This window comes from Pholcus phalangioides, unplaced genomic scaffold (genome assembly GCF_987345545.1).
Source record: "Pholcus phalangioides strain wild (caught in Gottingen) unplaced genomic scaffold, Ppha-v1.0 ptg000015l_1, whole genome shotgun sequence".
Taxonomy (NCBI): domain Eukaryota; kingdom Metazoa; phylum Arthropoda; class Arachnida; order Araneae; family Pholcidae; genus Pholcus; species Pholcus phalangioides.
Genome location: NW_028301608.1, coordinates 92,477,488 through 92,501,213, shown reverse-complemented (window position 1 = coordinate 92,501,213; position 23,726 = coordinate 92,477,488). Strand labels below are relative to the sequence as shown.

Genomic DNA, 23,726 nt, shown 5'->3' with positions numbered 1-23,726 from the left:
CGATAAACTATCCAACTAGTATTAATTGTGAACCACAGATGGCAGCAAATACGTGATATTTTTCAACTGCCTTAAGAGAAAAACATATTTCTCCTCGATGGTCAGACCCGCACTAATTTAAACGCCAATGAGTTGAATTTACGGCGGCCCTGATTAGATGTTTCTGATGTTTTACTCTTACACTTTTAATATCGAAACTCTTCTCAACCAATTAAACCCATCGAGGAGAAATAAAGATGAAATTTATTTCTCCTCTAAGATTAAACCTTATTACCATTAAAGCCAAGTGCACTGTATAATCAGATCAATACTTCCATATATCACGTGATTAGTTTTTTGTAAACAAAGATCTAGAATCCGTGGTATTTAAAGGGTTTTGAAGTTCAAGAATATCCAATCTTTTTATACCCGTTAAATGTTGACGCGATTTGTATTTAGATTTATTTTAAATGATTCACCCAAAGGACAAACGTGACTCGTTTTTATTAATGATCACCCGATGTTTTTGATTTCATTCATAATTAGAGTCACCAATGCTTTGCTGAAATACATTTTCCCCGTTAAATCTGTGATTAGTAGCGATCAAAAAATATACGTGAAATGTCAATCGCGTTCCGTTCCCGTTTTCCTGAGAAAAAATTGGACTGTTTTCGATTTGAAGCAATGCGTTAAGCAAAACATGCACATCGCATCCGAGGATGAGCTTCATGTCATTTTCGCTGGTCAAGAACTCGAGGATGAAATGTTATTACAGGTAATTGAGTTTTCGTGGGGAGAAGAATCTGATTGCCACATTCATTTTTTGTTGTTGTTGTGCCCTATCAGAGGTTGTCTTAACACATGGGCTTACCCAGGGCCTCCTCCTTAAGATCATATTAGGCTTTCCTTGGCAAAGGGATTTTTCTTACCGCAGGCTAGAAATACTTTACAATTTATATACTTACTCTTGAAAACTGCAACCAGATCTTATTATCACGAGGCCTCCCTTCTGTGCCCATCCTTTATCACGGGCCATCCACACAGGAATCTTCATGGCAATTAAATCTGGTACTACGATTTTTGAGAGAAAGTATGTAAATTCTTAGACCAGTACTTCCAACCAGGCTTAGTCAGTAATTCCCTATCACATATATATGTTACAGTAAATGTGATAAATCTGTCATAATAACCTGTTATCATGCATACTTACCAATCATCTTGGTAACTTTGATATATTTATGTATTTTGCCAACGAATATGCATAATACCCAAGTGCCATTTGTTAATTTGATTAAATATTGAAAACATTATCACTTTTATCTAGTGATTACGCATAATAATCAAGTGTCATTAGTGAATTTAGTAAGTACTTGTAATTGATCACCTTTGTCTGCAATTATGTATAATACCCTAGTGTAATTGGTGAATTTGATAAATATGAAAAAAATTCCAAATGTGTGATGAATATTGTCAGACTCCAGATATAATGACAACAAATTTTACGATCATATCCCTGATGTAATGATACAATACATGTGTGACTTATTGGTTATAGTATATCATATGTAGTTTACCAACAATGTGATGCTTGTGTATTAAGCATGATCGTTGGTAAAAGTGATTAATTTCAAGAAACTTATCAACAATTATACTTGGGTACTATGCATAATCTCTGGTAAGAGTGATTGATTTAGGAAAATTTAACAAACTTGTCAAAATGCTTGGCAATTTTGCATTATAACCAGATTTATCACATTTACAGTAACATATATACATGTTAGTTCAAAACCTTGAAATTGGCCAGTTGACCCGGTCAATGTTCAAATATCAGACTTTTGCGAGGCCCCTATATAACAATATATATCTTGTATGATATAAATATTCCTATATAGGTCTACAGTGATACCTAAGATATCAATAATATGATTGTTGATATGATGACCTTTGCTCGTTAGGGTTGCCATAGCTAACCGTAAAAATTATGGTTAGCTTATAATTTTATAAATGGCCGACATGGTCACATAAAATGCTCCTAATGAAGTGATGCCCCTGAATCATAGGCATCGATATACTGGGCCAGTCTGGGAAACACCTGAAATTTCAGACATTGGCCGGCCAGTTGGCAAACTGGTCAATTTTGGGCTTTGGCAGAAACATATAAAGTATATATGTATTAGGTATATTTGCTCAGTAATTCACTATCATTGGCGTTAAGGAAAGGGGACCCATGTACTCCCATGTGTTAGCGAATACCACCTTGCTCTTTAGATGTAGGTGCGTAGCAGAAAGACACCTGCCATGTAGCGGTACTATCATTTTAGTATCATTCGATGTTGAAGTGTGAGACCGGACGCATGCAAGAAAATGCGCTCCCGATGGGTCTCTGATGTATCATATAATTTAATCATTTAATTAAATCTCTCATATTAACGATTCTGTCTCTCCATCAAGAAACGTCTCATTCGTTTAGTCTATAATTCAGAAGTGGGATGACATAGACATAGATATATAGTGATAACGATGATGCTATGCATATCCCACGTGCGTTGATGTTTATGAACTAGAGCCCACAATCGGCAGCTTGCGAAGTTTGTCTTCTCGACGACGAAACAAAAAAAAAAAAGTATCTTCTTTTCTACTGATGATTGCCGATGACGTCCGCTGGTTGCTGTTTCCGATGTCACCCGAGGATATCCGAAGTCTACCGAGGATTGCCGAAGTATACTAATCGCTGTTGAGGTTAAAGATTCCGTGGATCTCCGATGTTACCGAAGATATCGATGTCTCCCGACTATTGCCGATGTCACCCGAGGATTCCCGAAGTAGTCTAATGGCTGTTGAGGTTAAAGATTCAGCGATATTTCCGATGTTCCAGTGATTCTCCTATCCTTGCTGGTGAAAATATGATGATGACTGATGTTGTGATGATTTAGTGCGCGATATTAGTATATGCAGTGCGAGATATTAGTGCGTGTATGATGTATATTATTCTGCGACGTTTCCGATGTGTCGAGGTGTTGTGATGGTGAGAGTGCGCGAGTGTGATGTTTAAAATTTTGCGCAAACTTTGATTGATCCACAGTGAATTTATTTCACACATTATTATATGGTTCCACGTTTGACGATGCGAGGGTTATATTAGCGCGCAAGTGCGATGTACAAGATTTTGCGCGAGTTTCGATTAATTTTCAGTGAATTCATTTTTTTTTATTCATTTCTTTTCGTGTATATGCAGTGAAGTGATTTATTTTTTTATTGTTGCCATGTAGTGGTGAGTTGAACTATTTTCGTTTCATGATCAGAGTCAATTTAATGCTATATTCCGTATCATTATTTAGCAATAATACCATAGCACTGGTCATTTTCTTTTCTTTTATTATTATTATTTTCTTTTAATATTGCAAGATGTCATTCTTAGCGAAAGCGAGAAAAGGTGACTTGAAAATTCTCGCCGAGGAGCTTGGGGAAACAGTTGATCCCGATTTTAAAGTTGCTGATTTAAAACTATTAATTCTAAACTCGAAGAATTATGAGGAAGAATTTGTTAGGGTCCTTGTCGATACCGTTATAGAAACTAGAATACAACGAGAGATTGATGAGCGCGAGGAAAGGAAGCGTCAAAATGACATGGAGATGAGAAAGCGTCAGGATGAAATGGAAATGAAAAGGATGGAATTGGAATTGGAAAAGAAACGGTTAGAACTGTCTCTAAGTTCAATTGGTGGGGGTCTAGCGAGGGAAAATGATAGTTCATTTAAAGTAGATCTTCATAAATTGATCCCAAAATTTGATATGAAGAATGATATTAGCTTATTTATGACCTCTTTTGAGCGTCAAGCTAAGATCATGTCCATCCCGAAAGAACATTGGGTTACGCATCTCATTAGTGTATTACCATCAGAAATTGTTGCTCTCATTGCCAGAGAACCTGAGCAGGAAGCTGCTGAATATGACTATGTTAAGAAACTTCTGTTGAGACGATTCAAATTGTGCCCTGAACAATTCCGTCAGCTTTTCAATAACCACAAGAAAAGTTCGGAAATTACGTGGAAGGACTTTGGTTTCGAATTGAGAAATTATTTCGAGGAATGGATAAGCGGATTGGGAATAAAAGATTTCGAGGGGCTAAAAGAACTTATCGTGACCGATCAACTAAAACGTAGTGTGAATACAGATGTTCGTAATCATTTCATTGATGAATGGTCAAAAATCACAACCGTGGTAAAGTTGACAGAAATGCTTGATGAATATGAAAGTGTGGTCATGAGCACTTGTAAAAAAGTGTATAATAATGAATATTCAAAAGGCTCTAGACCGCCAACTCAAAACTTGACTCGAGAAAAATTTAACAAAAACAAACCACAGAAAGAAGATTATCATTGGCGAAAGGACATTGATACTGGTAAACCTGCAGACCATAATGCGTGTTATAACTGTTACCAAAAGGGGCATTTTTCCAGAGATTGTCCTAAACCAAAAAGGGTGAAGTTCTGTACATCTTGTAAAAAAGAGGGTCATGGTACCAAAGATTGTTCAACAAAACCAAAAAATCCTCTGGTGAACACAGCTATGTTCATGCCGAAAATAAACATTCCTTCTCACAACAAAACTGTTCGTATCAATGAGGTTGAAACTGAAGCTGTTGTAGATACAGGTGCTGACATATCTATGATGAAACAAAATTTTGCTCAAAGGGTAAACGCCGACGTTCGTAATGATGTTATTTCTCCTATTAGAGGTATTGGTGGTCTTAGTAAACCTCTAGGAATTACAGAAGTGAATGTCGCCATAGATAATGTAGTAATGAGAAGTATTACATTCTATATAGTAAAAGACGATACTTTTGAGGGACCAAATGTACTCATTGGTAATAATGTTATCGATTCACCGGAATTAATCATGATACGGAAAGAAGGAAAGTCACAGTTCCTTAATATCGATGAGTTTGATAGATTGTGTAAAATTCAGGTCGAGGAAGTATGCCAAATACCAATAAAGAAAAATAGAGGTATTTTGCGTGGATTCTGGCATGATGAGAATAGCGAGCCTGATTCCAGTGTTGATGTTTCTGATGTTATGGTTGCAAAAGCAATCACAAGCAATAGGCAACCTATTATTTGTGAAGAAATTAAAGTTGGCGATGTCATAAAGGAACAAGAAAAAAATAGGCTGTGCGAATTACTTAATGATTATCGTTCATGTTTTGCGAAAGAACCTGACGAAATCGGATGCATCAATACAGCTGTGATGCACATAAATGAAATTCCAGGAAGCAAACCGGTAGCACGATCTCCATACCGTGCTTCACATTATGAAAGACAAATACTGCGAAAAATTACAACTGAAATGAAAGATCAAGGAATTATACGAGATAGTATATCGGAGTACAGTAGTCCAGTACTACTTGTTCCCAAAAAGACTGGTGAATACAGAATGGTGATTGATTACAGGCAGTTAAATGCTCAAACCGTGAAAGATAAATTTCCCCTTCCATGTCTTGATGATTTGCTTGACCGTCTTTCAGGATTTAGCATGTTTTGCATTCTCGATGCATGTCAAGGATTCAACCAGATCCCAATGGATGATGAATCATCACGTAAAGCTGCGTTTACAACACCTGATGGGCATTTCGAGCCAACTCGTTTATTTTTTGGATTAGCAAATGGGCCTCCAGTTTTTCAGCGTGCGATGTCTGTTGCTTTGGGTGATCTATTGTGGAACACTGTAACATGTTTTGTTGATGATATATTTTTTGGCGCATATGATTTCGATGACATGATGGTAAAATTGAAAAAGGTTCTGGAAAAACTGCAAACAGCTGGGGTGACATTGAAACTATCCAAATGTGAATTTTGTATGCCTGAAGTGGAATATCTTGGTTTCGTGGTAAACAGAGAGGGATTGAAGCCTGGGCCAAGGAAATTAGTTGCTATAGCTGAGTATCCAGTTCCCAAGACTAAAGAAGAACTACGACGATTTTTGGGTTTGACTGGTTTCTTTCGGCGCTTCATAGAACGTTATGCTATCATAGCATTTCCCCTTAACCGTTTACTTAGGAACAATCAGTTATTTGAATGGAATGATGAACAAAAAACTGCTTTTGCGATCTTGCGAGAAAAACTAGTGTCACAACCGGTGTTAAAGTTATTCGATCCTCGTGATAAAACAGAATTGCACACTGATGCAAGTGCGGTTGGATTAGCAGGTATGCTACTTCAACGGGACAATAGCAACAATCTAAGGCTGGTGTACTGTGTGAGTCGTAGAACTCATCCTAATGAAGAAAAGTACCACTCCAGTCGTCTTGAACTCATTGCTGTTGTATGGTCAATGACGCGACTTCGACCGTTACTACTTGGCTTGAAATTTACGCTTGTTACCGACTGTTCTGCTATCATATACTTGAACACTCAACGAAATATTAAGCCTCAAATTGCGAGATGGGCTGAACAACTTAGCGAATTTGATTATGAGGTGAAACATTGTCCTGGAAAGAATATGACGCACGTCGATGCTCTCAGTCGTTCACCTGTGGAAGAATGCGAAAATACATCGTATGACGGGATTCGTTCTAACGGTCCAAGCGAATTTAATGTAAATCCCAAGGCATTTTACATTTCCAACGAAAGAGATAGAGTTTCTCTTATTCAGTCTCAGGACAAAGAATTGCAGAAAATTATTTCCGTTCTCAAGAAGCCAGTATCTAAACGTACTCATCATGATAAATCTACTATTGATAACTATGAGTTGAATGAAGGTATACTTTATCGCATCGAAGAAATTAATTGCAAGCAACGAAAGTTGTTTGTGATGCCACGAACCATGAGAAAATACCTTGCTGTGAAATATCATGATTTTTCAGGTCATTATGGTGCAGAAAAAGTAGTACAGATGATCAGAGAACATTTTTGGTTTCCAAAAATGGTGAGCTACGTCAAACAACATGTGAGACAGTGTGTGGTCTGTGCATTTACAAAAGCACCGTCAGGAAAGAAACAAGGGAAATTGAACCCTATACTCCCAGGTAAAAGACCGTTTGAAATTATTCACATGGATTTCCTAGGACCATTGATATCCAGTTCTCATCGCAACAAAGAACTTTTGGTCATTATTGATAACTTCACGAAATTTGTTCGTTTACGACCGTGTCCTAATTGCTCCACGAAGAGTGTACTCAAGTACTTTGATGAATTCATCAGTGATTATGGAACTCCCCATCGTGTTATAACTGATCGAGGAACCTGCTTCACGTCAAAAGCATTTGAAGATTACTGTAAATTGCATGGAATCAGACATACACTTATCTGTAGTCAAAGGCCACAAGCAAATGGTCAAGTCGAGCGTATAAACAGAGTTCTTATACCTATGATAACCTCGTCTGTTAAAACTGAGTCGCATAGGGATTGGGATCGAGTATTGCCTGAAGTGCAAAGATCAATAAATTGGGCACCCAGTAAGTCCACAGGCAAGTCCCCTTTTGAACTTCTACATGGATACAAACCCGAAAGACCTGGTTACTTCCCACCGGAATTATTGCCAACTTCTTCCGAATATGAGTCACCAAACAAATTGCGTGATCAAGCTCGAGAAAATATTCTGGACTCAAAAGAGAAAATGAAAGAGATGTACGATGCTCATCACAGCGTTGCTTTTAAATATTCTATTGGTGATGTGATAGTGGTACGACGGTTACCAGAGCAGACCGGAGTAAGCACCAAAACACAAGCAAAGTACCGAGGTCCAATGGTGGTTGCTGGAATACTGCCATCAGACACATATAAGATCACTGATTTTCGTCAAAGTGGTCAAGGGCGAGGAAGACGACAAAATTATACAACAACAGCCCATGCATCTCAGATGAAACTATTCCATCTTGTTGACGATGAAGATCAAGTTATTGACTCAGAGCTCAATGACGATGATGATGGTGAAGTGAAACAAATCAACGATAATCATGTATCAAATGCATGTACACCGAGAGAGGAATATTGCGATCCTGACAATGATTCAAACACAGTGAACCGTACTAAAAGGGCGAGAAAATTGCCGTCGTATTTGAAAGACTATGAACTATGAGAGAACTGTCATTATTTTCTGACTTCAATTCATATTATGTGTGTTTACTAATTTTTGTACTTTGTTATATTTTGACATTTATATTGTGTATCGTATTTTATAGTTTCCATAATTACTTTTGCAATTAGTGTATTTGTTGATATACTCCAGAAAAATTGTGCTGTGCAAAATAATGTATCATGTGAACGAGGACGTTCTTGTAGCAGGGTGGCCGAATGTTAGCGAATACCACCTTGCTCTTTAGATGTAGGTGCGTAGCAGAAAGACACCTGCCATGTAGCGGTACTATCATTTTAGTATCATTCGATGTTGAAGTGTGAGACCGGACGCATGCAAGAAAATGCGCTCCCGATGGGTCTCTGATGTATCATATAATTTAATCATTTAATTAAATCTCTCATATTAACGATTCTGTCTCTCCATCAAGAAACGTCTCATTCGTTTAGTCTATACATGTCTCCGCCTTTGGATAAGATACAATTTGATATTAGACCAAAATAAAAAATAGCAACTTTTTGTCCTGTGGTTAAAACTCAAAATCTCTTTCAATGTTTTTCTAGAAGGAGACACACACATAATGCTGCTCCTTCCCCACATACTTCACTGAGACATTTAATTCAAGACTTTTAGTTTGCTTGTTACATTGCTTTTTGATAATATTATGGTGTAAATTATTTTACATTGAATGTCAATTACTCCAGCCTAGATCGCTCAGCTTATACTTCTTGTGGGGGACATGAACACTAAAGTGTCTAAATGATTAGACATTTCTTACTTCTCTAATTATTTCCAAACTCACTTGCTATTTATAAGAGCATTAGTGAAAATGGAAGAATGCATCTATATATATATAATAACATGTCATGACTGATTCATCATCACAAGCCGAAACTGCTGAAGCTACAAATATCAAATTTGTTTTTGTTTTCATGATGTAAAGACTCACTAAGAAGGGTTTTTGAAATTCGACCCTTAAGGGGGTTAGAAGGTAGCAAAGAGAAATCGTGCTGAACAGAAACCGCTGAATCTATAGTCATGAAATTTGGTCAGAAGTTTTATTTCATGACGTAAAGACAAACTAAGAAGAGGTTTCTCCAAATTCCACTTCTAAGGGGGTTATATGGTAACAGAGAAATCTCTCTCATGCAGAGCCAAAACTGCTGAAGCCAAAAACTTTCATGAAATTTAGTCAGAAAAAATTCCTGAAATTTGGTCAGAAGTTTCATTTCATGACATAAACACTAAGAAGGGTCTTTTTTTGAAATTCGACCCTTAAGGGGGTCATGGGAGGTTGAAAGGTAACATACAGAAATTACACTAAGTTGGAACCTATGAATCTATAGTCATGAAATTTGGTCAGAAGTTTTGTTTCATGATCTAAGAAGATCATAAAACTATGATGATGAAGTATCATGATCTAAGAAGATCCTTCATCAACTAAGAAGGGGTTTCAACCCCTACGGGGATCATAAGGGTTTTCAAAAGTAACACTAAAGCCCTGTTTACATGTGCAATATTGGGGCATTGGAAGTTCTAGGAAGTCGTCGGTGAAATTTCTTGAAGCAGGTTTCAAACCCGCTCTTTCTATTTCTCATGTAAACAGGGCTAGAGAAATCACACCAAGCTGAAACCGCTTTAAATCTATGGTCATGAAATTTAGTCAGAAGTTTTATTTCATGAAGTAAAGACTAACTGAAAAGGGATTTTTTGAAATTCGATCCCTAGGGGTTCCAAAGGTAACAGCGAAATCACTCTGAGCAAAGACCACTAAAATTCATGAAATTTGGTTACCAGTTTTATTGCATGATGTAAAGACTAACTAAGAAGGGGTTTTCTAAATTAGACAATTAAAGGGGTCATGGGGGGGGGGGCAGTTCAAAATAACAGAATAATATATGTAATATATACAATATATATGTAACATTTTGGTCAGTATGCATTATAATGTAGAGACTCACTGAGACGGAGATTTTTTTTTAAAATTCAACACTCTGGGGGAGGGGTTCAAAGGTTATATGGAGCAATCGTCTCTGAGCTGAAATCATTGAAACTGTAAATATGAAATTTAGTCAGTATTATATTTTATAATGTAGAAAGTAATGTCTAAGATGGGATTTCCGAAAGTTTGTCAGCCATGGGGGTCATGAGGTGTTCAAATGCTATATGGGGGGATAGTGTCGCAATTAATTTTCAGATTACCAAATCCACACGAGTGAAGCCAAGGTAACAGCTAGTATGTGATATAAGCCTTTATATGAGTCTATACATGCACACTCTATAGCATATTCATTTTATCTCTGCAGAGTGCAGGTTTACCTTCAACAAAATACTTACATATCAAGAAAATTCAAGCATTATCGTGTTTACTTCAAAATATCGAAGGTAGGTGGCTTCTCCAGCATGAACCCAAAACAAGCAGGACTCTGACAATCATAAATATGTTAAGGGCCATGCATATTATGTATATGAGTGCACTCACACAATATGTTCGTCATTCTCGATTCGTTAGAAATTCCACAGAGGAATGCAAATGCATACGAGGTGCATGTGAAGTCAAGTAGTAGCAGTAGTATATTCATTTGGCCACTGTGTGGTCGTGTGGGTATCCTGCTGAATTCTCTACGACGAACCTGGGTTCGTCGTAGAGTGGTGGTTGGCGGAAGTTGATTTCCTTGTGGTTTTTTAAATTTAAGGCTTGAATGTGCAAGCCTGTCTCCCATTTGGAAAAAAAAAAGCCTCTCCACTGGGAGCAGGTACAATTGTAACATGATACTTATATGGGATGAAAAACTAAGCATTTGTCATTTACACTTCAGAATATAGAAGGTATATAGTAGCACCACTAGAACACAAAATATGCATAACTCTGGTGCAATAAATACATTAGAACCAAATGCAAATTCAGAACACACATTCGAGCATCTACCAAATTGTAAGAAATTCTTCAGAGGAATGTGTAAAAGGTGCATGTATGATTAACTAGTATAAAATTCATTTAAAAATAATAATGAATGCAGAATAGTTCATATTTGTAGTTTGACATCATGTAAAGATGATATGAAAGGTATCTCTGACCCAAATTTCAAATTATGGTTGCATTAAGGTAATGGCTGAAACAATAGATACCCCTCCCCTCCTATTATGGTACGATTGAGCCATTCCATAGGTAGACATGAACCATGGATGATGGGTGAGAAGATCATGAATGTAACATTGTTGTAACAAACATTGTTACATTGAATGTAACAAAGCAGAATATGCCGAAATGTGCGACATACGTCGCAGAACAACCCGTACTATTGCAGAACAATCTGGAAGAATTTTAAGAAAAGTGTAGAAAAACGCTATTATTCATATGTAAATTTTTACCGCAGAACATTTTCAGTCAGCTGAGGGCTCGTTGCAGAACATTGCAAAACATTCTGCTTTGGGGATTGTTGCTAACTAGTACATAATGGATATTTGTAAAATTTTATTTGATCTACAGTTATATACTGGAGTGGATTCATGTTTGTCTTACTCTGCCGAATTTTCAACACGTGACTTGAGTGATGAAAATGATTCTATCAAATGTATTTGTTTTAAAGGACTGTGATGTCGGAGAGCAGAGTATAATTCATGCCGTCCCATCTCGAAAGGCTTGTAACACGTGTTCAGATGAAAACGAATCTCCTTGTGCCAGATCTGAGCATGGGTGTTTCTTTAGTAAGGGTCTGGATGAAGAGCAAAATGGTGAAAATATATTTTTACTTTATTACATGTCTTTCCACCATGTATAATGTTACTGCCCACATATTTTATCTGCATGGCTATTGACTGGTTTTTCCTCTCAAACTGAAATTGGTTATAAGATAATGATGAATTCACTCCTCAGTCATAAGCTTTACAACTGGACAAATTTATCGTGAATTGTGTAGAACTATGATGACTATTATGCAGCATAATATCCGGAAAATAATTGTTTCCTTGATATCTCTGGCTGAGAAAAAAGCCATCTATATCTCTCTAAACCGTCCCACCCGGGGGCCATTTCCTGAAGTTAAGAGAGGCTACTAATGCCTCTACTTCAGCGCCTCACGACACAGTGCGTGAAATTAGGAAGGCAGATTCATGTGTCTCCAGTGGTGTAGATGGTAGCATGCTTGCCCGGTATGCAAGAGGCCTGGGTTCGAGTCCCGGCGGAGACGTGATGACTTTTCTTTCCGAGCTCACCTCAGCATAATATCCGGAAAATAATTGTTTCCTTGATATCTCTGGCTGAGAAAAAAGCCATCTATATCTCTCTATGATGACAATGTTGTAAATTTCAAGTATCAATATTTATATCAGTTTTTTAATATTTTCTAAATTATTCATGATGATGTAATAGTTAAAGAAATTAAAAATTGTATATTTCATCTATGTTCTGCTAAAAAGTGGTTTTTCAGTTTTCGGGTGTAAAATAGATATGAAACTAGCAAGTTTTCATTTAATACTACTTTGATAAAATCAAATCTTTTCACCCTATTAATGGTTTTTGAACAGCACATGTGCACATTTTCTACATCTTTTTATTTGGGTCCTATAAAAACAATAACTTGTTTTCCACAGAGTATGCCATGAGGCTTACAAACCTAAGTAATAGCTAACAAACTTTCAGAGAAACTCTTAAAATTGCAATACAGCATAATACGAAAAAGAAAAATCAAATCAACACATGTATAATAACAACACACTGATTCAGTTTAAAAGTACAATATAGCACTATTGGATGCCATAAGTTATCAATGCAAATATTAAAAAGAAAAGGAAAAGATTTGTACACACAATACATACACGAATAGATAAATATACGACCACACATGTATATGAAAATAGTGAGTAAAGATTGAATTAAAATAATAATAAGTACAGTAGAGTTGCACTTATCCGACATAAATGGGCAGGCGGAATGTTGGATAATAGGGAGGTGTTAAGAAAAAGCCTATTAAATGTCAAACTATGTTATCATTTTACACATTACGAGCCTAATAATCATGTTTTACAGCAAAACAATAGAAAAAAATTAACTGAAAAAAAACTTGTACAAGTCGACTGCAAAATAAGTCCCTCACGAACGGAGTCCAGAGTAGTTGGCAGTAGTTGTGGATTACTAGAAAAGGAATTTATGAACCGTGGGAAGCAAGAAAGCCATCTGTAGTAAAGGATTATTGATCAGACATTGATCATGTAATGGTTGATTGGTGTTTAATATAGATGACATGATGTTTAATCTTTTTTTAATGCTCAAAAACCTGTTGTTTTTTCTCCCAAATTTTGAACTGGCTTTTGTATTTTTCCTAGGACATTTGAATGAAAATCTTAAGAGTTACAAGAAAAGACATTTTTTCGTATATTGCTCTCATCCCTGCAAAAGTATGACACCCGGGAAACTTCGTGTGCGATGCTTATTATGTAAAGAAGGTACATTGACTCTGAATAGGGTGAGTATTAAATTTAAAATGCATGATAAAAACATTACTTAATGCTAAGCAAAGGGATTATTTTTCACTGCTTTTTAAAAATAAATTATTTTATTTATATACAAATACAAATACAACGCCACAACAGGCAAATTGCCCAACGAGGTGGCTGACTTAAGAACATCATGTATCCCCGAGCCATTTTTTTGGAGGCCCTACCTACTACTATTACACCACACATGCCCCCCCCCCGCGGAACCCCCCAAAGAATCAGTACATGCGGGAATGTGAGTGTACGTGTAGTGAAACCTGACGTGAAATTTTGTTTCTCTGTAATGCTTGTTATGTGCAGTGCTGCCATCAGATTTTCTAACTATGAGTGAAGTGTTATGATTGAATGATTTATCGTTGTAGGACTGTTGCTCTCTGTGGCGAGACTTTTTAACGGGGAGATCGGCTCGCATTTGCGCCTTGAAGTTGGGAACCACAGAAAACCAACTTCAGCTGACCACCACTGTGGGGTTCGAACCCGGATCCTCGCATCGCGAGTCCGTCACTATAACCACTCGACCACCACAGCGGCCATTATAATTTGTTTAAAAACACTGTTGTTCGTATATTTCAGGAACCAGCCTGTTGGGAAGATGTCCTCATTCCTGGTCGCATTCGAGGTGTTTGCCATGCAGAGAACTGTGATGGATCTGTTGCTCAATTTTATTTCAAATGCGCTAATCATGTGACACTGCCTGGAGACTCTGCTGTGGCTCTGTATCTCATAAAAAATAATTTCAAAGAAATACCTTGCATTGCATGCACAGATATCAGGTATAATTTTCTTTTTTCCCTATTTGTAAGTCTAGAGCGTTATTAAAACAATGAGAACAATTGGAAAAAAATTCATTTCCTTTTTTCCCTATATATCATGAATGTGCTGTTATGTTGAACACAATCAAGAAATTTTGATATCTTAGTTAAGTAGATCACTCTTATTTTAGGAAGTAAGAATTTGATTAAGAATGGAAAATTTTCTTCACGTGCATTTCTTCATTTAGGAACAAATTAATTTTACAGTTTAAGAAACCATGATCTTTTGATTTAACAACACTTGAATATTTCAGGGTGATTTTCTAGTGGTAATCAACCGATTATGAATATATATATTTATTATATATTAAATAATGTTGTCTCTGGGAGGGAAGTAGGAGAGGGGGCACTTTATAATAAGTTTCAGATGTTGCTATGCATCTTTTTTGGATAAATAAAATTGAAATTTTTGCAAAATATATTTCATGTTAAAACAATAGTTCAATTTCTTTATGACTAAATAAAATATTTTCATTTATCTTTCAAATAATAGTATGTAATAATTCCCTTTATTGTTTTCATTTCTTTATTTTAGCCAGTTGGTATTAGTGTTCCCATGTAAAGATGGACATGTAATATGTTTAGAGTGTTTTGGACTATATTGTAGCTCACGTCTCAACGAAAGAAAATTCATACAGAGCGAGACATTGGGCTATACACTCAACTGCCCAGGTAAATAGAAAATTGAATTTGATATTATTCCATAGGTAATGTGATGCTTAACTCAGTGTTTGTCAACCTTTCTGAAAACACAAGGACCAGTAAAATGCCTGAAACAATATGACGGACCACTTGTGTCCTGTATTACGGGACATTCCTGTAATTTTTGTTGTTCCAATTTTTTTATACATTTGTTCTGCTTTTTCAATGATATTTATTTCAATTTGTAATATTTACACACACACAGTGTTTTTGTAATATAAATTATATTATGATAATTATGACAAAAATTATGAATAATATTCATCTCACATATTTGTCAGGTTTGCCATTTTGTCTTCATTTTTTGCAATTTTTATTGCAATTGGTGATTCTGCCTACTTCTGACAATGTTTTTGATGACAATTGGTGATGTCTTGTATTTAACTAATTACTATTTAAGATCCCAGTTTACCATATTTTTCTCAATGAAATATGGTCATCAAGTCATTTGAATATTTTTTTCATGAAATACATTTTTGTTTACTGTGATTTGTAGCACTTCTACACACTTTCAGCAATTTTAGCAGTAATTGCATTTAAAGCAATGAATTGCAATTTTGCAAAACTTATTGATATCCCGTATTTAGGATCACAATATTTCCTGCTTTCTCATTGATGATGTATGGTGAACCTAAGTATGAAAGTATAATTTTATTTGAACCCATATGGATATTACTAATATCAATTACAACAGATGAATAATTTTATCAAGTCTATCTGTGGACCACATATGCCATCATCATGAACCGTAGGTTGAGAAATGCAGCTTTATTCAATAGTTGAACTTTTTCACTTCATGATAACAATCAATATCCATCTTGAATGCATCTTCCTGATTATTTCATCAGTTTTATATTTATACACTATCATTGTTACATACATTATTTATTTTCTTTGTCTGTTTATTTTACAGCTGGTTGTTCAGATTCATTGATTGAAGAACCTTATCATTTTAAACTTCTTGGAGAAGATCAGGTAAAATATGAAAGGGTACTTATATTGACTTGTCATGTTCAACCATCTGTTGAGTTCAGTATAAAAAAGTACAATGTAAAACTAGTTTGTGATGTGCCTGATAGATATCATAGTTTTGTGCATTAGCTGGCATGCCCTAAAACATAGGCGGTGGTAGACTTGGAAGTCTGGGGTGGGGGGTACGATGATGATGGTGATGACAATTCATATATACATTAGATCAGTTGACTCCACCGTTGATGCCCATGCCCCTGTATCTCTGTCCATGTCCTAAAACTCAGGAGATAACAACTTTTTGGATGATGTCTAGTCCATTACTGGCACGTCAAGAAAAGCAAAATTTTATAAGGATCACATTCCCTAAAGGAAAAAAAAATGTATATGTGGTGCATGTACGGAAAAGTTGTAGCAATAAGGATCACAGAATACATTCAAAAGATAGATATTGATTTATGTATTTGTATGTGCATGTAAGTGAATCAAAATAAAATAATGTTTTTTTTTAAAATTAATTCCATTAATAAAATGGAAATTGTGCATTTACTTATTGCTATAATTTAATTAAAATCATCTTTTAATATGAAATAAAAATATTTCTTGCAAGTTTTTTACATATTTTCAGATTATTGAAGAAATATACTATCATTTTTGTATTACAACATCATGTTTTGCCTTGCAATTCATTTGTTTTTCGTTCTGCTTATTCTAATCCTATACACACACATGATCAAGGAATACAAAAATGTTTTTCAATTCGTACTTCTGTCACCATCTAATTTATGCACACAAATATACTTCTATATGCAAACTGCACTGAATCTGTGACTCAAATTTCCTTTGTTTTAATAATTTTCAAATTTATATTTCAATGTTTCCCAGCATACCAGCAGAGGGATGTACGGCAAATTGCACATTACAGATACAGTTTATATTTTATTGTACGATTGATTACAAAGATTTTTCAATTTTTAATTACCATAGTCGCACATCTGTTACATTTTTTGTGACTAAATTGCAATTTATTGCAATTATGGAATGGGTAATGAGTATCATATTTTTGGTATCTTCCTACAGTATTGCAGATATGAGAGGTTTGCAGCAGAGGAATACGTATTACAAGCAGGAGGTGTGCTATGTCCTCAACCTGGTTGTGGTGCAGGTTTATTTCCAGACCCTGACTGCTCTAAAGTCACTTGTTTGACTGAAGGTGGCGGTGGATGTGGGGTGAGTGAGCAACTCATTTATCATAGTACTTCATACTGAAATGGAGATAGTTTGCACACTTCCTGGTAGTTGAATAATGTAGATGCCCCACCTATTGTGACAAGTGTCAACAATTTAGCATTTATCACTTTAAACATACTTTCTTGAGAGAATTTATTTCAATACAACACAAACGATATGACTAGAGGTGGTGTTCGGTCAAAAAAAAAAAAAACTGAAAAGAGAAGTGCTTCAAAAGGCTCTGAAAAATTTGGGAAGAAAATTGAAAGAAATATTTAAAAGAGTAAGAAATTCAAACAGTTTTTCATGTTAAAGTGTCAAATGAGCAATACTTTGTAATGTTGTCTATGAGAAAAGTGCCTGGTAGTCCTCTAAGTGATTCAAAAGAGCATGTAAAGAGGTTGCAAATGTGGACATCCCTATGGGCTGCAAAAGCAGTTTTTTTTTGCGATTTTCTGATATTTTCCCCTTTGGCACTTAGTGTTTATCACTTTTACCCTTGAATTGTTTTCACGAGTCATTGTAATGAGAACAATATATTTGAGAAATTAATAAAGTAATTGTAAACTGAGATTATGATGCCTGATAATTTTTCTTTTTACCATTTTTTGCATTTAGTATGTATTCTGCAAACTCTGCCTACAAGGATATCACATTGGCTCATGTGAAACAACACAAATGAACGATATATTTGGAACAGTACGTAACATTTATTTCTTTCTCTCTTTTACTGAAAGAATTGTATAGTGTACAGTTTTAATGTATTTCCTCTTATGTAATTTTTATTCTATGGTTATATATGATAAAATAAGTAGGTTATGAAAATCATGTAAAAAAACCTCAATGGCCCTGAATGACATTGAGAATTGTATGTGTGTGGCTGCCTTAATGGTTGCTGCACATTGTCAGCACTCCAGTTATAAAACTCAATATATCTGTTTTAACAGGTGAATCTTGACCCAGGTACGAACGCATTTTAATTTAATATTCAAGTCCACCCTCTTGTACTGTAATACTCCTACTTATGTCAGTAATTCCTTCCAAGTCTTACGATGTAAATTGAGGCAAATGTTTTCATCAATAATGTCCCTTCTTCTTTAGGATAAGAAGGGAGTCAATGTGAAGATCTTTACTTTTCTTATCTGTTGGATTTTTCAATGTCACTGTTGAGGGGGAAACATTCTAAGAACATGATATTGGAAGCTGTCAAGATTAGTTCAAAGTGTGTCTAATTGAAAAAAGAAAACATTTTTATGTTGATACAACTTAAATGTAGGGTGCAGTGTGGTCCTAATGCATGGGCCCAACCGTGTTTTAAAAGGGGTGTGGCCACACAAAAATGAGATCTGATTGAAAGATTTTTGAGAGTAAGAGTGCAAATTTGCAGGCAAGTATTTTAGCTAAGTAGGGCCTTAAAAACTTACTTGGCATGCGGGCTCATGATGCTCTTAAGACTGCCCTGGCAGGGCGACAGGAGTTCCGGTGTTGTGGTTCACTAATTTATTAATTTATTTATTCACAAAGAGATGAAGCATGAAGTCTTTTGAAACTCTTGATGTTCAAAACACTTTCTGGAATGTAATTGGTATTCCCAGATGAGGTTTTACATGTTAGCATTATGACTAAATAGCTAACTATTATAAAAAAAATTCATTTGTCCTCATATGAGGCCTATTTATATCAGGCACGAATCCAGGGCAATATGTCAAGAGGGGCAATTTATTGCATAAGTTCGTTAGATCATGCCAAAGTTCATGGAACAGACCAATTTTTCTCACGTTATTTGGTTATCAAACTCCATCACTCTCATCTGGATCTGCGCCTGGCTTGTATGGGAGAATTGAGATTAACTTTTGATTCCTGTTCTGATTTTTCCTCGAATGAAATAAATTTCATGCATTACATCCACACCTCAAGAATGGATTTTTACATACAGCAAATTATTCCACATTTGATAATAATGACATTTATTTATTTACCAAGAAGGTATGAAATGCACTTACACTGGAAAAGTAATAATCAATAATAAAATAATAATGAATAAATAATAAAAATAATTAGAAATAATAGTCAGAAGGTAAGCACTTCATATATGGAGCAAGTCGAAATCCTCAATAGAGGAAGCAAATCTTGCATAGGAGACGCATACAAGTTCTGATGGCAGATTATTCCATCTTCTCGCTACATAGCATCTGAATCCATAGAAAAAGTAATCTCTTCTTGCAGTTGGTATTCTTATTTGGAAGCGACGCCTCCGCAGGTTAACTTGTCTGTCTATGATCTCAAAGGAGGGTTCTCCCTATGGTAGGTAAACCATTTGGGGGACTAGTTTATAGCACATCTTCAGATTAGATTCTATGCCAATGCAGCGATTCTATGCCATTCCAGTGAGCGCAAACCCAGAAATTGAAGTCTCTCGCAATAAGACCAGCTGCTCATGCCAGCTATGGTAAAAAAAATATACTTATAATAAAATACTTAAAATTTCAAAGATTATTCTTGCTGCTTGATGTGAATGTGTTAAAGTGTTGTTTTTTCCCCATGTAAAAATAAAGTATTTGAATGCTTTACAGTATGTAAAGTTCAAAACTTTACATACTGTAAAGCGTTCAAATACTTTATTTTTTTTGTTGGCATTGTTAGAAGCTCCTTACTAATTCACCATTGCATTTCATTTTAGGATGGTCATAAAATCACTGATGAGCGAGCTGGAACATCAAGATGGGATGAAGATAGCCGAAATGTTATAAAAATAACCACCAAACCATGTCCAAAGTGTCGAACTCCTACCGAACGTGATGGTAGAATAATTTCTTCATTTCCATTTCATTAGAAAAAGCACTTATCAACATAACCTGTTTTAATGAACACCATTATAGCAAAAATCTTGTTATAGCAGAAACTTTTCTAATCCTCAAATAAGTTTACATAAGAACAATGTATTGTGAATTCCTATATTAGGAATGAAAAATCCGTAATAACGAATTCAAAAACAAGTTTTCAAAAAATCAACAAAAGAGTATAGAACAATCCAAAAATGATCCAGTAAAATCAGTTTCAGAGAATTTACTTGCTGAACTGTTGGAAAAGAAAGATTGTTGTTCTATGGTTTATGGGGAAGAAATTTTAACCAATACAGTGTTTCATAGTTTTCATATTTCTTTTCTTTCAAAATGAGTGGCCTTGGAAGGAATTAGTTTTCAATTAAAGAAAAAGTAAGATCATTTCTGAAGTTGATGCTGGAGTAAATAAAAATAATGTGGCATTAAAATGCGTCATATTTCCATCTATTCTTTCAACATTGTTGACATTGTGTAATGTGTGACTATTTGTGTTGACTAAATGTAAATTACAAATTCGAACAGCAGTTATAGGATCGAATAAGAAAAAAAGATCAGACTTTGAAATTTCAAAATGTGGATGCAGTTGTCTTTACAGGACAATCGTTCAAGACATATTCCAGACACATACATGGTTTCAGGACAATCCTTCCCGAAGTGTGCCAGTTACTGGCCCCACTCATATGAGAACACAATTTGGAATTTACACATGCTTTTGGATACAAACCTTTAAAGCGTTGCATGTGTTTGAGCATGTGTATACAGAAGACAAATTTGTTGTTTCTCATTCTTCCACAAATACTTGTACAAAATAAATAAATAAATAAAAATAAAAATAAATAAATAAAATAATTACACAGATTATTTGCCTCAAAAATGTTAAGTAAACCTTATGCAACAAAACAAGAAACAAAAGAAATTCAATGTCTAATTGATTTGAGTTGATTTATGTTATTTTTGAAATTTAAGTTCATTCGTTTCATTTCATCTAGAACTAGTAAGTTAGAACTACTAAATAAGTAGTTTTTTCTTGCAACCAAAGTTCACCATAACAACTTTTTTTAGCAGATGCTAAAATACGTATAAACTCTGAAATTCCTTTATAATGAAGTGATTCCTTCATTTCCTTGGAGTTCATTATAATGAGATTCGACTGCATTAATCAGTGAGGTTTCCATTGGTGTTGAATTTTTGTATAGCTATACTAGCCTGCGTGACTTAAATAGCCGTGCAGTGTAGTTTAATCAGTTCTGTCGAAGAATTTATAAATATTTAGCACGTTTCAATTAGCATTGAAAAATAAATACAAAAAAGATTTTATGAATTTCAAACATGGAGAATCTTGGAATTAATTTTTTTTATCTGTGATGAAATATTCACCATACATACATCCAGTTTCAAGCAGACCAAACTTACTCAGTATGGCTATGAATATTCTGCTAATTCATCCTATTTGTAATATATTTTATCAGACCAAAGAGATTTCATTGCAAACTCGAAGGTCATGTCTAGTTATTACTTCGTTAATATGGTAGCCATGCTGCATAATGTTAGTATGATCAATGATAGATTGATTTCAATGAAATTGACTAGTGTTGTGAAAATGTGTTACATGCAAAAATGTAATCAGTTTCTCCACCTCATAACAGCTGACATTGATTGAGGAAGGGACTCGATCACTTCCATATTTTTTTTTGCTTTCAGCTCCTTGGTAAAAGGAATCGGCGGGGGGGGGGGGGGTGAATCTGTGGAAACCGAGGAAGCCATAACATGGGAGAGTCCATCACATCCGATCCAATAGGCCAGGGAATTCCTGGGTGATTTATTGCGCTATCTACACATTTATGTCACATTTTATGTGTTCAGTTTTTGTAATTAGTTTTGAGATACAGCCCAGTCTTTTTGTTCTGATATTTGAATAAATTTTTGATTGATAAAAAAAAAAATTTACATCGTGGTTTGAATTTTTGTGCAAACCACACTTTTTGAGTCAATCGGTTGATATTTTATTAATATGTCACATGGACTTTCTGCCCACCATGTACATTAATGATGAAACTGAATTGTTTCAGCATGTTTTAGTATAATGTTTGTTGGAAGTGAAGCATTTTTCAAAATATTATAGGTGGCTGCATGCACATGGTATGCACAAGATCGCAGTGTGGTTTCCACTGGTGTTGGGTTTGCCAAGAAGAATGGACGAGAGAATGCATGGGAAATCATTGGTTTGTGTGATTGTTAAAAAATAATTATAATATTTTTTTGAGCCATGATGAATTTTAAAAAAAATGTCATGTACAGATCTCAGATGTTTATGAATCGAGTGTGAGAATGTTAATTCTTGTGTTTATTATTGTACTTATTGCTACCCACAGACTGTGATAAAGCTTATGGAAAGAAAATAAAAGCAATATTCTACAATTTAAGTTGTTTAATTCATTTAAATTACCACGAGAACAATATTTTGATGAACTATTGTACAATATTTCAAGATGTATAGTAGTTTTTTTAAAATTCGTTTTTTTCTGCCTTGAAAAATGAAGCATACGGTCAAAACTTCTGTGACTTGTATTGCAATGAATTCATTAGTACTTGATAACAGTGAGATTAATCATCAAGTAAACTTCAGTAGAGACTTGTTTAACTGGAGGTATAGTCCTCCCTAATAGGATAATAGGGTTGCTATAAAGCTTCGTGATGGTGCAGAGAGGAAAGAAAACACAGAGAACTTGATTGACTTTATTCCATGGTGTTTGGACGTAATATTACGCCCTTGATCGTAAAGAGTTTAACTGGAATAAATTTCTAAATTGGAGTCTAAGGGCGACACAAAATTTTCTGATTTCATTACGCTACATCTTTTAACATGGGAAAAGTATAAATTCTGAATATTTTTTTGATTTGCCAAGCTCTACTTTATATTTTTGAACGTCCTAATCATTCGCCGAATTTCGCTGGGAAATTTTCTTGGAATATCTGCCCCACAGTTTTGGCCTGTCTCCAGTTGACGTTAACGTGTTCTCCACCCGCCCCTACTGCGAGGATTTAGGCTCAAGCCCCGTTGATTCACACTGGTGGTCAGCTGTGACTGGCTTTCTGTGGTTTTCCAACTTCGAGGAGTGAGTCGTTCCCCCATTTAAAAAAATCCTCTGCAAGCAGACCTACATTATGATACCTATATTGCACGAAAATTCAAGCTTTCACCATCTTCATTTCAAAATATGGGTGACGAATGGCAACACCAGAAAGAATACGAAATAAGCAGATTTTGACAACATAAATATGTTAGGGCTACACTCAGAAAACATTCCGGCATGTACTGATTCGTTAGGAATGCGTATGAGGTGCACGTCTTTCGTATACGGAGAAATCACTTATTTTGCCCTTCCCGGCCTTTTATTTTGAAAATGGTCTGTTTTTGCTTTTCCAACCGATGGAGTTCTGTCGGAAATGAAGGTGCTATCTATCAGTGGTCGCTTCAGACGACGGTAGAGAAAGGAACTTGTTTTATGTTCTTCTCCAGGTCCGAATCCGCGGACTTAACGGTACTTGATATACCTTCATGGTGGACTCGTGCCCTTTATCTACAACTGGCAACTTTACTTGCCTTTTACAATTTTGGCTG

General features: G+C 35.3%; 1 protein-coding gene across 3 annotated transcripts; it reads left to right on the top strand.

Annotated features, from left to right (window-relative positions):
• The first annotated feature begins 324 nt into the window (after positions 1-324).
• On the top strand, positions 325-22,537 carry park (E3 ubiquitin-protein ligase parkin). Of its 3 annotated transcripts, none has more exons than XM_089244782.1 (10): positions 325-754; positions 11,643-11,787; positions 13,378-13,517; positions 14,122-14,321; positions 14,896-15,032; positions 15,976-16,037; positions 17,112-17,261; positions 17,880-17,960; positions 19,942-20,062; positions 22,227-22,537. In XM_089244782.1, the coding sequence occupies exons 1-10, from the start codon at positions 500-502 to the stop codon at positions 22,334-22,336; spliced, it is 1,401 nt and encodes a 466-aa protein (XP_089100908.1). In that variant the 5' UTR covers positions 325-499; the 3' UTR covers positions 22,337-22,537. The 3 variants fall into 3 exon arrangements, with proteins under 3 accessions (XP_089100908.1, XP_089100910.1, XP_089100909.1); XM_089244783.1 differs by lacking the exon at positions 325-754 and adding an exon at positions 2,688-3,250 and having other exon boundaries at positions 22,227-22,525; XM_089244784.1 differs by lacking the exon at positions 11,643-11,787 and having other exon boundaries at positions 326-754; positions 22,227-22,520.
• The last annotated feature ends 1,189 nt before the right edge of the window (positions 22,538-23,726 follow it).